This window comes from Parasteatoda tepidariorum, chromosome 5 (genome assembly GCF_982258835.1).
Source record: "Parasteatoda tepidariorum strain Cologne lab strain chromosome 5, Ptep-v5.0, whole genome shotgun sequence".
Lineage (NCBI taxonomy): Eukaryota > Metazoa > Arthropoda > Arachnida > Araneae > Theridiidae > Parasteatoda > Parasteatoda tepidariorum.
The window spans coordinates 52,939,119-52,957,822 of record NC_141759.1 but is presented as its reverse complement, the minus strand read 5'-3'; the positions used below and the strand labels follow the sequence as shown (position 1 = coordinate 52,957,822).

At 30.0% G+C, this 18,704-nt stretch overlaps 1 protein-coding gene across 2 annotated transcripts in view; it reads right to left on the bottom strand.

Annotated features, from left to right (window-relative positions):
* LOC107452839 (uncharacterized) overlaps positions 1–18,704 on the bottom strand; it is a 141,369-nt gene that overhangs the window by 13,742 nt on the left and 108,923 nt on the right. For both annotated transcript variants that reach the window (XM_016069452.4, XM_016069451.5), the window contains exons 4-5: positions 12,430–12,502; positions 1,361–1,519 (exon numbers count right to left, since the gene is read on the bottom strand). In XM_016069452.4, the coding sequence (XP_015924938.1) occupies positions 1,361–1,519; positions 12,430–12,502 (232 nt within the window). The remainder of the gene's footprint in view (positions 1–1,360; positions 1,520–12,429; positions 12,503–18,704) is intronic.

Genomic DNA, 18,704 nt, shown 5'->3' with positions numbered 1-18,704 from the left:
ACCTAGCTACATAGTTTTGAAAAAATAATAATTAAAATTTGCGATGAACGGCGACAGGGGTTGAATGGTTCCATACATATCCATAAAAAATTTCGAATTACTCAATAAATACTTCATGATTCCATTTTCACTTTAACCGTAAACTTATTACTTCAACCAAAAACCTGCGTAAATTTTAGTATTTTAGGGACTTTTTATTTTATACCTTTTTTCTCTCTAGCGAGACGGGGATAATATATACCAGGGGTGGCCCTGATAGTCGAGCCATTTTTCAAAATTTGAAATTTTTCGCGAGCCGCAATTAAATACGTATTTAAAAGGTATGAAAAAAGGCATTAAAATTTTTTTTTTATTTTTTTACATAAATTATATTTATTGAGAACATATAAGTAAAAGTACAAAATGTGTGTATTGAATTTAAATATTAAAAATTAAACACATTTATTTTACTTCTCTTGATAATTCTTTAAAATTTGGTGAATAATTGGTGTTAGCACTTCTCAGTAATTCTTTGAGATGCTGGTTAGTTAATACTAATCGGTGTTTGGATTTTACGAATTTTAAAGTGGAATAAAATGATTCACATAAGTACGTTGTTCCGAATATTAAAATAATTCTACAGTCAGCCTTTTTTTAATTCAGGATACTTCGATTCTGGTACAAATTTCCAAAACTCAGTAATCAACGTCGACTTAGTATATTTTAATTGTAGAGCTTGATCTTCTTGCATCTCTATTAATTCTAATTCTCCAGATGCTTTTTGGGTCATAATTATATTGGAAATGGAAAACTCACCTTGAATTGAACAACGTTGCACTTAGTCTTTCATATTTGTTCTCAGTAATTTAAAAGACATTTTGAAACACATACGGAACGATAATAATTTCTTAAAATGTAATAGCACAAAAACTAAAAGGGAACTCGGGTACATTTATCGAAAGCCACAAATAATCCTTCAAAGAGACGCATGTGGCTCGCGAGCCACAGGTTGGCCACCTCTGATATATACCAATACAAATAAGAAAATATTAATTTGCGGATTTTTTTTAATTTTCACAACTTAGTCGCCGTGAATAAAAATGGATTTCATAATTAATCAAAGTGGGCACAATATAAGTGTAGTTATGCGCAATTATGTAATGAGTGCTCTCGTATAATTTCCTGGATCAATTTTTTTTGTTTTGGAAGGTGAAAAACTGGTTTTAAAAACAAAATTTTCAGCAGAAAGCTAGGTAAAGTTGAAGAAGTCAAATAAAAAAAAGTGTTTTCATTGCATAAGTAATTAAGTAAATATAAGTCAGCTTGGTTAGGAAACTAAACAATGAACAATCGATAAAATATAGGCTGTAAAAGATCTCACTTTTACTGGTTTCTCTAATTCCAGTTGTCCTTGTAACCTTTGAACATCAGAAGACAGGCAACTATCTTCAGGGCCGTTAACGTTTTTCACGAAAGCTACACTCTTGCTAGCTCGTTTAATTATGATATTTCCAGCATCATCCATCTTAATTTTAACTCCCTGTTCAAAGAAATAAAATATTGAGAGATTTAAACTAAATAAATTGATATAACGATAGATAGATACAATACATAGCTGTCAACTCTACTAGATTTTCCATTAGAGTACTTGATTTTGTTTCTCCTGATCTACTGGTTTAATAAAAATTCTTTTGGTTTTTGAAAATTTAAAAAAACTCCCTAAAATTGAGTTAGCTTCCTAAATACATCCCTTTTAAAGTAGAATTTTTGCACAAAATATTACTTGCTTTAGGTATTTAAATAAGTGTTTATTAATACGTAATGAAACGAGCCTCATTTATAAAAATCAGAAACTTTTTTGTTCCAAAATTTTGAGTTTATTTTTTATTCAAAACTCCCTTTTTTAATTAATTAAAAATCTTTTAACTATATTTGAATTAAATGCTTATTACTATTCAGAATTATGAGTAAACATAATGCGTAACATTTCAAGTTCATTTAATGTTAATCATAACTGGAAAAAACTGCAGTTTTTCTATTTTGATGACTATAAAAATCCCTAAAATTCTCCATGCGTAAAATATTTAGTTCATTTTGCAACAATTATCATGAAATTTATATTATTTTGTAAAATCTACTGGATTTTTTCCCATCCATGTTGGCAGCAATGACAATATCTGTTTAAGCATTTAGATTTTAAATTCTAAGTAATAGCAGTAAAATATGTATCATTTTCGCGTTCGAAGTTCATCCTAGTATTATGTTATTAATGTCAAATGGAATCCATTAATTTTGAGAATATTAATAATAATAATAGTAATGAAAAGAAATATATTTTAATTGGAAAACTATTTCGAAAAAATAAATGAAAATTCTTATACAAGAACATGTTTACAAAATATGTTCTTGTATAAGAAATTTAATAGTTTTTTTTATAAGAATTTTTAGAATAGAGTTAAAAGTAGTTCTTTACAATTAAAAAAAATTAAAGGAATGTTAAGAAAATGACTTCAGTAATGTTTTGAAGTTTACAAAACATGTTCTTGTATAAGAATTTTTAATATTTCTTTTATAAGAATTTTTAATTGTTCTTTTTTATCAGAATTTTTCTAGTTTTTGTAAAAGAAATTTTAATAGTTATAGGAATCTTTAATTGAAAATTAAAAATTTAGTCCTTTACAATCAAAATTTTATGTTTGGCAAATTTTTAAAGAAAAACATGAAATTTACTTCAGTAATATTTTGAAGTAATATTTTGAATCTTTACAAAACTTGTTCTTGTATAAGAATTTTTAATAGAGAATTAAGAATAGTTCCTTACAATCAAAATTCTATTTGTTCTATTTATCGCTTGCCTTAATATATGATATCCTTTGCATACCAGTTTCTAAGCCCCTTTCTGCTAACTAGTATCGTAGGCCTAAAAATGATGAGTATGAAAGGAGTCTTTCTCTCTCGGGGTACAGTGTAAATTGTATTGTTAAATATAGATGGCAGCACCAAAACTATTCGCACCCTTTGTTCATAATGGTAAAAACAACTCTAAAGAAAGAATATCAAAATGGAATTTAAAGTAAAAATCGATTTTAAGTGTACAGTAAAATATGAATGTTAGAAAAAAAAGTTGAAATTATGAAACTTACAGAATTTAATTCAATTTAATAATGGTTTAAAAATACGCGATTTAAAATAAGAGTTATTGATCAAATCTTAGTACCTTTTGAATAATTTAAAAAAATAAATAAAATTTAATGAGAAAGAGCATTTCTTAGAAATTTGTCAACAATAATTTTGTATCAATAATGACTTTGTTCCAATAATTAGTTTTACATGAATTTTTTGATGAATCTCTCTCTCTTCACAACTCTTTATTGAATTATTCACTCTTTATTCACTGTTATTGAATGTAAATAAATTTTTATTATTTAAATTTCTTCAGATTTCCCATTTTCTGATATATTGTGAAAACTTTTTCATTACAATTAAAATTATTAAACTATAAATGTGGTTTGTTTTAATATTTTTGTGCCTACATAGGCGTAAATCATGGTCTTCCGTTCTTCCACAGGGTGGTGTTAACGTTATTTAATTCAATGTTCCCGAATAAACTCTTTGATTTTTTTAATTACAACCGTGGTTTTTTAATTTGAAAGCTAACATTTAGCTATAAAACAAAGATTGATAATCTTTCATTTCATGAAATCCTATTTTCCGATCAGCTTCATGATTGCTTTTCATGATAACTTTTATTTCACAGTATTTTAAAAAAAATTTAAATTACTGTAATTTTTGCTGTTCTTTAAAAGTTGCTATTAGCTCCTATTGCTAAAATAATAAATTTATAAGAATTGCATTAAAAAATAGGCCTTTTAATTCAAAATACAAATACTCAATTACATTTAAAATGAATAGCATTAATATTAGTTATTTCATAAATATCCACCCATACTTCTTATAAATATTTTATTTAACTTCATATATTGATAACACTATCTATTAGGGGAACTGGAAAGTAACGTCGTTTCGGTGCATTTGATATTTGTGTTACAAAATTCAAATACACCGAATTGTGCCTTTTAATTCAAAATACAAATACTCAATTACATTTAAAGTGAATCGAATTAATATTACTAGTTATTTCATGAATATCCACCCATACTTCTAATAAATATTTTATATAACTTTATATATAAATAACAGTATCTGTTAGGGGAACCGGAAAGTAATGTCGTTTCGATGCATTTGATATTTGTTATCAAGATTTTATTTTTAATCAATAATGTATTCACTCTCGTTAGCAAATGCCGGATCGAAAATGAATCGAAATTGATCGAAAAAAAAAATGAATTGGTTTTTAAGACTAACTAATATTTAATGTGCCGAAACGACATTACTTTCCGGTCTCCCTAATATTATGTTAACTCTATAAAAAAAAACATTAAAGATCATAAAGCCGTTAATATGCACATTACCTATTTAATCTGCAGAGCAGATTAATTAAATTAATCCGCTTAAGTGCGAAATCAAATGTTTTCCGTAATTTACCGCATTGCATAATGTGCACATAAACGTTCTCCGTTTCGTTTCAAAGTTTCTCTCATTCTATTAATTAATTTGTTGTTTGTTTCATTGTATAGACTTGATTCTTCACATATTGAAAGATAAATACATTATATTCTGCTAATTTCCTTCGATGCAAAAATATTTTAAGCCATTTGTGTTACAGGTTTTTAAATGCTGATTGCTTGATAATTTTTCAGAATAATTTTTAATAACTTAATAGAATAATAATTTTGTTTCTTAACTTTTTAGATATCGAAAAATGAGTAAAATTATGTTAATTTAAACTTACAGAAACGTTGTTGTTGTTCTAGCGAATATCTTATTTTCACTTTAAAGATTGCTTAGTCGGTAATGTGTAGATTATCTAAGTCATTGACAGATTAACTAAGTAATCTTAGAAATGAAGCAATTTTTTAGCACTTTAATGGATAACTATCTTGTTAATCTAGATCAGTGGTTTCCAACTGGCGACCCGGGGGCCGCATCCGGTCAGCAAATCTTTTTTTTTTTTTGTGGCCTGGGAACTAAAATATATTAGTTGTCATTTTTTTGCGGACAATATTCGTAAAAAATCTATATGGGTTTAAAATACTTTTCTCGTTAATAAAAACATAATTTCTTCGTTTCTGTGAAATTTAACATACCAACGGTACAAAAAAAAATTCTCAGGTTTTGTATCCAAGAAAATATTTATTCAAATACAAAAATAATCGTGTATGTTGCTCTTTTTTATTTCATTTCTTTTGTATTTTGTGAAGATAATTTAGCATGTGCGTATCAGAATTTTTCTCGAAGAAATTCTCCGATTTAACTCTTTGAAACGACTCATTTTGGACGAAATTATTTACACACACATTTGCAAATTTTAAATTTAAAATATAAATTTCTATTCTCTGGTGGTTGCAGCAGACAAACCTCAGTTTTCTCACTGAACATTTTGTGTGCTACTATGTAAGTTTTAATAGCAACCTTTTTTAAGTTTTATATCTTAATAATTAGATATCTGTTGCACATTAATTGTTTAATGCATAGGTGCACAATAAAGTTATTGTAGCCCGAATTTTTTAATATGCAATTAAATATTTAAAAAATCTACTTCTTATTTTAATTTGTAATTGAATACTTTTGTTTTGTACAACTTGGTAAAAATCTGACAGTAATATTTAATGTTCCTTCAAACATAAAAAAGTCCTACGTAAAATTTTTATAAAGTTGCGGCCCGCCATTCGATTTGTGTTTTTAATTGTGACCCCCGGCCTCATGTAAGTTGGAAACCCCTGATCTAGATAGATATTAGCTAGATAATCTATTGAATAACTTATTTCTACACCTCAGCGGTAACATCTACTCAAATAACAAACGGCCTTACAGTAGTTAACGTTTTTGGCAAGTGAAAAATCAAAACAATGTGCGATAGTTCAGTTAAGTAAAGCTTTTTAAGATTTCATTTTAATGTATTTTATAACAATCAAAATTACCACTACTGTAGAGGTATTCCAACAAAGTAATATATTATAGAAATATAAAAGTAGTTTCTAATGTTCTAGACTTAAGGAAAACGGAAACTTAGTATCATCTCGAAAATGATGGCGCTGAAAATTAATACTCGAGATGGCTGTTTTTACACTGTTCAGAAGAATTTATTTACTGAAGAAGTCTGGAAGGGGGTGATTTAACAAGGATCTGATTTCATTAAAAAGCGTGAACAATGCATCGTTATCACCTAGGTGGTCTTGTGGGAACGGGTGTTGAGTGAAATATTAGGCTTAAGAGTTATAAAAAATATCCTGATAAGAAAGGTTGAGGTTACGGTTAACGTAATAAAACAAATTTTCATTTCTAAAAATGCTTAAAACTTTATATGAGTCGAAAGGTTACGATGATAATTTTCGATTTTTAGCTGATTGTATAGCATACTACTTTGTTAGAATTGTCAATAAAAATTTGATCTTCGACACGTTTAAATCAACGAAAAACTTCTAAGAACAATGCAAGCTTAGGTAACCAATATTTTCAGAACCACGAAAGGCTTACAGATTTACAAGACTTCAATGGAACAAAAACATAGTGCTTGTGGACCCGTTTTAGTCCACGGGCCGTACTTTGGACAACTTTTTACATACCATTAAAAGCAATTCATTAAGCATCGTTCAATTCATTAAGTCTATCAGCCATTGTGTTTCCTCAGATTATTATTTTGTAAAATTGACTCATAATTTGAATTTTAAAACACAAAATAAACTCTGATGGTCCATATACCAGGCATGTCAGGCGTACCATCACGAGCTAGATTGGTAATGCTGACAGAGACCAGTTTTAGTCCACTGGTCGTTCTTTGGACAACTTTTTTTATATACCATTAGCAGCAATTCATTCAGTATTGTTGAATTCATTAAGTCTATCAGCCATTGTGTTTCCTCAGATTATTATTTTGTAAAATTGACTCATAATTTGAATTTTAAAACACAAAATAAACTCTGATGGTCCATATACCAGGCATGTCAGGCGTACCATCACGAGCTAGATTGGTAATGCTGACGGAGACCAGTTTTAATCCACGGCCGTTCTTTGGACAACTTTTTTACACACCATTAAAAGCAATTCATTAAGCATACTTCAATTCATTAAGTCTATCAGCCATTGTGCTTCCTCAGATTATTATTTTGTAAAATTGACTCATATTTTAAATTTTAAAACACAAAATAAACTCTGATGGTCCATATACCTTGCATGTCAGGCGTACCACCACGATGCCAGATTGATAATGCTGGCAGAAACCAGTTTTAGTCCACAGGCCGTTCTTTGGACAGCTTTGTTATCGACGATTAAAATCACTATTATAGTTAAGAGAAGTATAAGATTAATTGGCTGTTAATTATTAGCATTTTCTAATTTATTGTATAATACTTTTTTATGTAATTACTGGTCTTCATAATGACTAATTGAAAAATATCAGTTAATAAAAAATTCAAAGCGCCAGGAAACATATTTCAACTTCATTCAATTTCTCTAACGCATTAAAGTGGAAATGAACGGCAGACATATATTTAAAAGTTGTCTGAGACCCACTCCTTAGGGCGCCTACCATAACAGCAGACACTTTTTCTTAATGATGGAAATGTAAACAGCAGCAAAACAGAGATACAACAGATTATTTTGAAGCACATTTTTCACACAGAGCGTGGGCTGGTATTCGAGAATACCCCCCTTCGAACGTATAATGTCAAGGATACTTAATACACGTCACAATTCAAAGAGGAATTTCAGAGACAGTCTCATCTCAATTCTAAGCTTGCTCAGTAAACGTTTAAATCAGTGATAAAGTAGTGATAAGTTGTTGCTTATTTGGAAACTTGTTTTTACCATTTGATGGTGATTGTGAGAAATACGATGTCAGTTATTGAAATACGATTGCAAAACAAAAGGTTTTTTGAGTGTAAGTGAGGTAAATTAGAACAGTCAGTAGTTTTTTTTTTTTTTTTTCAAGTTGGTGCGATAATATCTTATCGTATTTACCGGTGAAAGTTTTTAAGGATAACCTTGGAAGGTTAAGTTTTTGCGAGTTGAAAAAACTCTTAAAAAACAACTTTCGAAAAAATGAGTTTGCCCAGTTTGTGCAACTACACTATTAAAACTTTTAGAGCTTAGTGAACTGTAATATCGTTTATATAATATAATAATTTGCTTCAACTTTAATTTGATTCTCAATTGGATCACATTATAATGCTTTTTTAAAATTGATTACTTGATATTATGGTTCAATTTGAACGAATATATGATTTAATTTAAGATTTTAATAAGATCGTAACAAATTAGCAACGTATTTTGGTTCCAGGTACCGATATTATGGTTCAATTTGAATAAAGACATGTTTCAATTTAGCATTTTATTAAGATTATAGCAAATTAGGACCCTATTATGATTCGAGGTACCGATATTATGATTCAACTTGAAAGAAGTGATGATTCAATTTAAAATCTTTATTAAGAATGCTGAAAATTAACAGCACATTATGGTTTAACGTACCGATATAATGATTCAATTAAATATTTTATTAGCAAATAAACACCGTAATATGGTTCAACTTGAACAAAGACAAGGTTCAATTTAAAATTTTTATTAAGATTTCTGTAAATTAGCATCACATTATGGTTCAAGGTACTAACATAAGTGTTCAAATTGAACAAAGACAAGGTTCAATTTAACATCTTATTAAGATTGCACCAATTAACGCCGAATTACATTCAATGTTCAACGTTAAGCCGGCTTTTTTGATGCCAGAAATAAGAAACCCTTTACACTGCGAAAAAATTCTAAGTGAACTAATATTTGCTCGTATTTACAGTTTACTAAGTGTTTGAGCATTCATTATTCAAGTTTAAATTTAGTGAGACGTTAAGAACCACTTCTGCTAAAAACTTTTATTTATTTTTATGGTAGCTAAGAGTTGTTTAAAATACAATATAAATTGTTTTTTAAAAGAGCATGTCAGTGTTCACAAATGTAACTTTAAACTCCAATATTTAAAATCCAACTTCAAAACTGTTTATTATATTATAACCGTCGGTGAACAGCCGATCTAATTTTGGGTTTACGACTACAAATGTTCAATTCCGTAGCCTTATAATTTTGAACTCAATCTTGAAGACGAGGGAACTCCTGGATCAAGCAATGTAACAAACTAACCTTCGTGGAGGACTTTTTGATGAAACTAACCAGCATTTTCGTTACATAGAGAGGAAAACCACGAAAAACTCCCACGGTTAGGCTGACGGCAAAGGGACTCTAACCCAAGATCAGTCTACCACTGAGAATATTTTACGTCAGCACTGTGGTCGGTGCAAGCCGGATGCGGAATTCGTATCGACCAGCCATCGCTGTGATTCATACCTGGTCACACCATTAAAGGCGAGTGCTTTATCCTCTGAGCCACCACGACCCTCTGTAAAGTATTTTTTTATAACCCTCGTTGAACAGCCGACCCAATTTAGGGTTTACGACTACTAATGTTCAACTCCGTAGCCTTGTAGTTGCGAACCCAATCCAGAAGACAAGGGAACTCCTGGATCAAGTATTGGGAGAAATTCACCTTCTTGTAGGGCTCTTTGATGGAACTAATCCGCATTTGTGTTACATGGAGAAAAAAACCACGAAAACCTCCCACGGTTAGCCTGACGGCTAGGGGACTCAAATCAATGATCCGTCTACCACTGAGGATATTTTAAGTCAGTACTGTGGTCGGTGCAAGCTGGAGGCGAGATTTGTATGGATCAGCCATTTCTGGGATTCGAACTCGGTTCACTTCATTGGGAGGCGACTGCTATTCCAGGGGATTATTAAATTTTGGCATAGTTGTTTCTAATGTACTCGATGTCTGGGACCAATTATAAATTAGCGAGCTATCATCACTTATGCTAATTTAAAAAGACTACTAAATTTGTACTGTAAAAGTGAATCGAAATAGTTTGTAGTAAAGTTTTGCGACAAATGATAAATGCTACAAAATCATTGCATGCCACTAATACAATGGTTTTAAGGCACAAATGCAATGAGTGTCCCCAATAGTGTCCTGATCGCAAGAGGGTAAAAATAACACTTATTAACATTTTACTGCCAAATTTGTTGAAATAAACGACCAGCTCTTTAAGTCCATTACACTACATAATTGTAAAGTATAAACATTGTATTGTTAAATCAATAATTTATTTTCATTCAATTTATGTGTATTACTTGCCTTTCTTACTTATTTTTAGAAGGAGTTACTATTTACGTTTTTAAAAAAAAAAACATAATAGCAGAATACACATTTTACCGGCATTTCAAATCATATCACTTCAAGTCGATGTATTAGTAATATATATTTCAGAAAAATACACACAACTCTTCGATACCATATTAGGAATCGATTAACATTCTTAAATGAAAAAGTATCACTCTTTTGATGATGTAGTAGCTTTCAGACATTAAATTTCTGGATCACCATATATCACGGAGAACAGGCGCTGATTCTTCGTAGGTTTTCCCCCATGGAGCGAATACGCTATCTATTCTCACATGCGAAAAGCATTATGGTCTGCTTCGTCGTGGGATGCTTAAGTTTTTGTACGCAGGAGTTCTGGTGCATCTACGTAGGTGACCAAAAGGATTGGTGAACGAAACCTACGCGGGTTGATTGCCCTTTGCCCGTTGTGTGGTGTCCATTTGCACGTTCGTCAACCCTTTCGTGGAAAAAGTTTGTTGTGGTTAGTTGTTAATTACATTGTAAATGGAAAAAAGTTAATGTTAAAGTATGCGGACTGCATTTTAAAAGTTGTAATGATAGAAATTCTATAATTGTTTTTTAAAATAAAAGTAGGCGTAATTAGTATTGGCAACACACGAGGTGTAAAAAAAATTCTGGTAACATTACCGTACTGTATGGTAATGACATTTTTAGTAATAAAAAGAAATATAATTCTGGTATAAAAGACCAAAATATGATGTATTTAAGCTATTCATTTGGTAATTTTTTAAATTGTACTACCATACGATTTACCAGAAATTTTGGTTATCAAAATTATAGCTCTTATTATCATACATTTTATAAAAAATGCAGAACTGAAAAGTAAATTTAACCAAAAATAGCTTTTATATCATGCTCTAAGACATCTTGATAAAGTTACCAAATTTTATTCTCATATTATACAGTCATATTTCATTGCTAATTTTACTAATTCATTACCAAAGGAGATTCGGTGAAAATTACCAAGATTCAAGACAAAACACGGTAAATTTTATCATATTCTGGTAGTTATGACCATACTTTCTTTCTTAGCTGACCGAAATGTTGACAGTTTCTAACTTAATGCCATGCACAGAATTTTTAATGTAGCAGTCCACTTTTTACGCTACATAAGATAGTTGTACTTTTGCTAAAACACTTTATTTAATTTAAAATAAATGAAGTTAAATTTTATAATTTAAAAAAGACACTTATTAAACATATTTTGCAAAATGTGAGTATCATAATGTGTAACATTTTATAAATACATTTGACATTAGAATCAGAACCCAACGTTCAATCAATATAAAAATATCTATTCTAGAAATTGAACATACATTTGAATGATATTTAAAATATTAAGAGTAGATTTTAAAAAATTATTGTGTACCTTCTTGAAAAAAAATTTTAAAGTTTTTTTAACACAAATGTATTAATATATTATTTTTGATTAAAAAATTAAATTCTCTCTTTTTATATATTGTAAAAAAATGGTGTTCTGAATTAAAAATTCTGCATTTGGCCTTTTTTTTAAACATCTGCATTCCAGAAAGTTTTCTGCTTTTCTAATGCTAGTTAAACTCCATTTACAAAAGAAGATTTCTGTTGAAACAAGTTGTAAAAATTTTGATTTTTTCGCACAAATTTAAGCAATTTAATCTCTAGAATGCCTTTCTAAATGTCTTTTGATATTCGAAGTCATTAAAAAGATAGATGAAATATTTTATATTTCGAAACTTTCTATTCGAAATACTACCGAAACATTTAACCAGCAAAACAAAAGTTCGGCCCCAATATTTTTTCTGAAAAAAATCTTTCGATAATAATTTAATTTTTGAAATAGTTATTTGAAATAGCACTATCTTAGGTGTTATATGGGATTTTTTTTTACGAAAGAAGTTCTTATATGGGATTTTTTTTTCGGAAGAAGTTCTTGTATGGGATTTTTTTTTTCGGAAGAAGTTCTTATACGGGATTTTTTTCCCGAAGAAGTTCTTATATGGGATTATTTTTCGGATCATAACGCATTTACTCGCATTTCCGCATCAACTGTTTGTCACGGGTGGTGCAAAGAGAGTAATTTAATAAAACGTTGCAAATTTATGTAATATAGTTGATCAACTTACATGACCAATGTGACGTTTGGCCTCTTCAGTTTTTGGATCTCTCATAGGATTCTCAAAGCCATTCAGACCAATTCTAGAACAAATAAAAAAAGAAATGTTAATTGAGCAAAATTTAATATACATTAGACATTGATTGCTTAATTCACAGCCTGAGCAATGAAATGGAAACACTGTTCTGTTGATTAACACTGTTGAAAAATTTGCAAAAAGTTGCAAAATTTTAGAACTTTTTAATTAACTTTTGTAATATCTTAAAAGGTAAGTTTAAAGCTTTCCGAAATGGTGCTGTTTTTATTTATACAAAATTTGCATATACAAAAACCAGTGGTGTGTAGCTAGATTCTCTTCTGAATCAGGTTTTCTAAGAGACCTTTTTGAATCTACTTTTCTCAATGAAGAATTTCAATAGCACACCTAATAATGGATGTTGATTGACATAATTAGGCAAGTATAACCTCTGTTGCGACAGATAATATATTAGCTTTAAAAATGTTAAGAAATTTACAGCAATGGATATTTTCAAAACATCTTTTATTTTAAAATTAACCGAGCTTTAAATTTCCTCAGTTAATTTTGATTGAAAACATTTCCGAACGAATAAAAATGACACCCTATCTGAAGCTCTTGAAACTTTCAAAATGTGATAAAAAAAATGTTCCAAAAGCTCTCCATTCAAAATTTCAAATTCGTTGCGAAAAAGTTATGTTTATTGAAAGATGCGTGCATGTTTTCAAGCCTGACTCCCCTATTTGAATTATTGTTAGCAATCAGCAATTAGTGTATCCCAAAACCGTGAAGATTTACGGAAAAATCCAATCATTAGGTCGAAAGTAATTCAGAAATTAACATTTTCTATTTTATTTTGCGCTCTGTTCATGGATTACTTTCATTCCAGTAGTAAATTGATTTTAAATGTTTCCCTGTTCTTTTGTTCTTGTGAAAACGGGCTTAAAATTAGTATTATCTATTCAATATGAGAATTAACTTCGTAATTGTAATAAAATATTTACATACGAAATAGCTAGCAGATACATTTTAAAATCGGATATTAGAGCACGTTGTTTTTTCCCACTGTTCTGAAATATCAGTAATTTTTTGCCGGTTTATTAAATATTGAAAATGTAAAATTTTAGGAAAGTTAAAAATATTTGTTTAAATATAGGTAAGACTCATACATAGATAGCATAACTTTGAGTAATATTATTAATACATAGATTTTTCTAAAAGCCTTTTGTTTTCAAAAACTATTGCATCAAAATCCACCAGGACTTATTTACTCAGAAATAATATACTCCAGATTTTTTTCATTGCAATAGTTGTCAATATTTAATTAGATACCATTTTAAACCGAAAGTTCTAAGAAGTAAATTGAAAACGAAGCAAATTTCGAGAACTTTTTAAGTTTTATTTGTGCATATTTTGAACTTTACTAGGGGAATTTACTTAAATAGAAAAAGTTTATGAACACACATGCAAATTAGAATGAAATTATTGCAGTTCATTGATACTTTAGAAACGCTAACTGAGATATCCGGGGTCAAATTGAATGATCCATAATGAGCTAAACTTTGGTACCATCTTCTCATTATAAGACGATTTTTTACAGGATTGTTAACAAATGGGAGCCAACTTTGACTTCTGTATCTCATATTTCTTTTGTGGGACGTGTCTGATTTTCACAGACATTGTAAAGCAGCAGATTTCGCATGAATCATTTAATGATTATTCCACTCCCGAACTATTGATTTATTTTCGCCCACAAGGACTAAAAGACGCATGAATGCAAATCAAGAAGAATTCGATTTTTACTTCAAACCTAAATCCCTTTTTTACCCTTTGCTCTTTCTCATCGTTAAACTACCACTCCCTACATAGGATAGTCATTGGAGAAACTTTTAAAGTCCAAGGAATGGGTCTTAATCTTTGCGATTACTTATACATTGCTTTTTTTTGTGACATCAATCAAATTCAATCAAGACTCAATCGGAAGAGAATAAAATTGAAACTTAAAAATGCTTAGGTAGTTAACATGCTGGATATTTAAAGCAGCACGTGATAAAAAAAAAATCACGTGCTTGCGAAAGTTTATATGTGATTTGAATTATAAAATTTTTTTTTTGTGTGTTCGGCGAGATTGCAGAAAATTATGACTAAGAAATATTTGTGTAGCATTATTTGTAGTGCTCACAGCAACTATTAATTGTACTTTGATTATCAGGGGAGTAACTAGTAATTGCAGTGCAATTTTTAGTTGCTGTGTGTTCCTAGATTTACACGGGTAACTTCAAATTGCAAGAGCCTTCAAATGACACCAGTAGAAAATGGTTGCACAAGATCTGAATTGCATGTAAAAATGTTGCATGCGTGGTCAGATTGCAGAGGAATGTGGCATAGTATTGATGCGATTAGAAGTGACGAGTGTGGTATAGAATAGACGTGAGAGGCTGAAATTAATATTGCACAAGATCAAAATAGGTGGCTGTAAATGTTCGGGCCCCAGTCGAAGGGTTTAAAAGATGTTATGTGTCTAAAGGGAATGCAGACAAAAAGGACATAAAAAGACAAAGGACAAAGGATAGCTGTGTAGAATTATTTTTAGGCCACATAGCAACTAATAATTGTAGTGAACTCACAGAAGTACTTTGAGCAACTAAACTCAGAATCCCACAAGAAGAATCAGATAATTGCAAATATTTGCACTGTGATCTGAATTGCATAAAAAGTGTTGTTACGTGCCTTATGATATTACCGAGAAATGGGGTTAACATATGAGTGGATGAAATTATTTGTATTGGAATTGCTGTGAGCAACTAAATTTTAAATTACGCATGATAAAGATATCAGGTGATTGCAAACGTCTGCGCCTGAGTTATACGTGTCCGGTGAGACTTTAGAATACTGTAGCTAACAAATAATTGCGTCGAATTGTTTGCAGAACTCACGGCAATTAATGATTGAAGCGCAATTAGAGTTATTTGAAATGCTCACAGCAACTAAAAATTGCAGAGCAATTTTAAGTTGCTCATAGAAGACTAAACTTAAAATCGTGTAGGATGAAAATATTAGATGATTGCATTCGACCACATGCGATATAAATCACATAAAAAGTGTTACACACACGGTGAGATTGCAGATAAATGTGGTTAAAAAATAATTATAACGAATTATTTGCAATGCCTCATGGTAACTATAAATTCTTTCTCACGAAATGACTGCGAGTAACTAAACTTAAAACATTGCAAGAGTCAAATATTAGATGATTGTAAACGTTTGCACCATCTTAATATTGCTATTTATTTTCTTATGTGTCTGGTAAGATTGCAGAGAAACGTTGAACTAAATGTTGAAATCCAAGCAACACGTCTTCATTTGACCAATTGAAAGAACAAAACATCTTACACCATTTGTTCTCTAGACTCTGATAAAAACGTTGAAACTAAAAGGAGAACTCAGTCTTTAATTTTTTTTTGCTTATTTAACTGTACCTATAGTGTGTGTTAGTTACACACATTTTTATTATCTTATCCCCTAATGATTTTTATATATCTGTGAACATTATAAAGCAATAAAAAAGATATATCAAAATTTCCCAAAACTAGACAATTGTCAATAAAATAAACCAGCTTATCAAGCGATTCAAATGGATATTAATCCCATTTCAAAATGAATTTCAACTACTGTCACTGTACGAACTAGATCATAGATTTTTCAGAAATTCACAATGGAGAATTTGTTAAATCCAATGATTTCTTATTTAATCTATTGAAAACACAGCGCAAGAACAATTCAACTCATTCTCTGACGATTTAGCTAATGATCCGCTAAGTGTGTTGTTTTAAATCAAGTTCCGCCTCGTTAACAGGCTGCATCGTTAATCCGACAACCAGTTATTTTACAATTTGTTGAAGTAATTTACCTGATGTTTGATTAATGCTCCAAAGTTGAAGAATGTGTAATAGAACAGACACTTAACCAATTGTTTCTTTTTCACAATCAGATCATTTAATAGATAAGTAAACTTTTCTATGTCGATTGAAGTAAACGCTTCCGGGGGTGAAATTCGTTTGCTTGAAACTGATTCGAAAAATGTTTCGAAAGGAATTTAGATTTCGAATAATGGAATACAATGTGTGGGTTTCAGTTTTAAACACTGTATTGTAGGGGAAATCTCTCTCCTCTCTCTTTGTGTGTGTATATATATATAAATATATATATGGTACAGAACGTTCTGTTCTCTTAGGGGGGTTCACAACTGTGATTTAAGAAAGCCTGAAGTTTAATTTTTAAACTTTCGTTATTTATAACAGTGGAATCTAGGCCAAAATGAAAGAGCAATAGAGAAAAAAAAATTTGAATTGTAAAACCGAATATAACGTTCTATTCATGGGCGTCATTTATGGGGGGTGGGTGGAGGGCATATGTTCCCTTCAATAACTAGAAATTTCTAAAAGTCCTTCTCAGACTGATTTCAGACAAATGAAGAACATTTTTGTGAATTATTATCGACTCAAATTCGTTAAATTTAAATCCATTAACTTTGCATCCCACATTTTCTAGGATTAAAGTGGTAAAATCCTCTGTCAGATAAAGACTCTTATGGGAGGGCCTTTAACATATTTTAAAAACCTCAACGACTGACCTGAAAATGGACAGTAAAAATGTGCTTCTGAACTGCTATCACAATCATCATATTAAATTTTGAGTTGCACATAGTGAACTGTTGGTAAGAATGGAGCCAAAATCTAAATTTTAAAGTATTAATTTGTCAAAACAACGCCAGATGAGAAAAAAATATCATTTACTTAGTTAAACTGTTCGATAAAAAAATTTTTGATTAAAAATATCACTGGGTAACAAATTTTATGCTGCATTTATACAAATACCTAATCTTACCTATTTCGGGTTTTGGGATTTTAAATCAGAAATTACTTTTGTTCTGAAAAGAACAGATTTTTTTTTCAAAATGGTATTTTTAATTTACTTTTAGTCTGAGTATACAAGTGTATAAAGAACTTAGATTAACATATGCATTCACTTGTCTACTTCTTTGAAAATAATATTCAGGGCGAAAAACGTATGACTTTAACGTAACAACATTAGACTTTGATATCGCGATAAAAACTGAAAGAAAATCCATAATTTTTGTTTCATTATGCGGGTATTTATTTATAATTTGATATTTAACTATTTAAGATTTTTTGTTGTTGCAATTTTTAATTTGCAAAATAGAATTATACGCGAGTTTAGTTAGTTAGTTTAAAGTAAATCACAAGTCTTACCGTAAAATATTAGATATAATTCTGTACCAGAGCCTAAATATAGGGTTTAAAAATACCAAATATCTTAATATAGAATTATACATCATAATATCGGTTTTTTTTGTATCAAATAAAGTTTGGAAGTATGTTAAATAACTTTGGATAGAACTTGCAAAAAAATATAGAATATAGAAGATTTCGAAAAGATATGTTTAAGTGATTGCGTGTTTTAACATTGAGTAAAAAAGAAATGGCCATCAAAAAAATATATCTTTTGCAATAACCATTGCTGATGAATTTTGCAAAAAAAAAAAAAAAAAAAAAAGACCTGTTAATTTACACCACAAAGGGTCAGTTGTTTAATTACAAGTAGCTTACAATCTCAACAAGTTGTTTGCAAGATATGTTTAGAGCAGCAGCATTTCCCAACAGTCCCTTTTCAAGCCTGAAAATGGGCTCAGCTAAATATGAGCTAACAATGTGCTATTCCAATTTCCGACTCCAATTTAGCATTCTTCTAACTTGGAACAAAAGCCCTGAATACAGCAATGACTCTAATACGATTAAGAATTCGCTTTTATTCAGTTTAGAAAACAAAAACCAACCACATCAGAAACTACCGGAGAAAAAAAAAAAAAACAGAAAAACTTGACCTACATATCAGTTGCAGAGTCATATTAAGGGAGGAACAGTTTTGAAAGCAAGAAAGGTGGATAATTTCCTGCGGACACAAAGAGTTTACACGAGTTCGCATTTAAAAAGAAACTTAGAACGCCTTTTTGAAAGTGGAACGTTATACATTGTTGTCAAAGAAGAGAAAGCTAGGAAGAAAAAAAATATGATCTCCACAATTTTGTCTCGTTTGTTGGTTAAGACGTGATGATGCTAACCTAAATTTGTGTTTGTACTTTTACTGCAAAGCAAATTTGAGGCAAATATTTGTTATGCGTGATTCATTTAAGCAGATAAAATAATAACTAGGTATAATCGAGCGATGCGATTTAATTTAATTTAAGC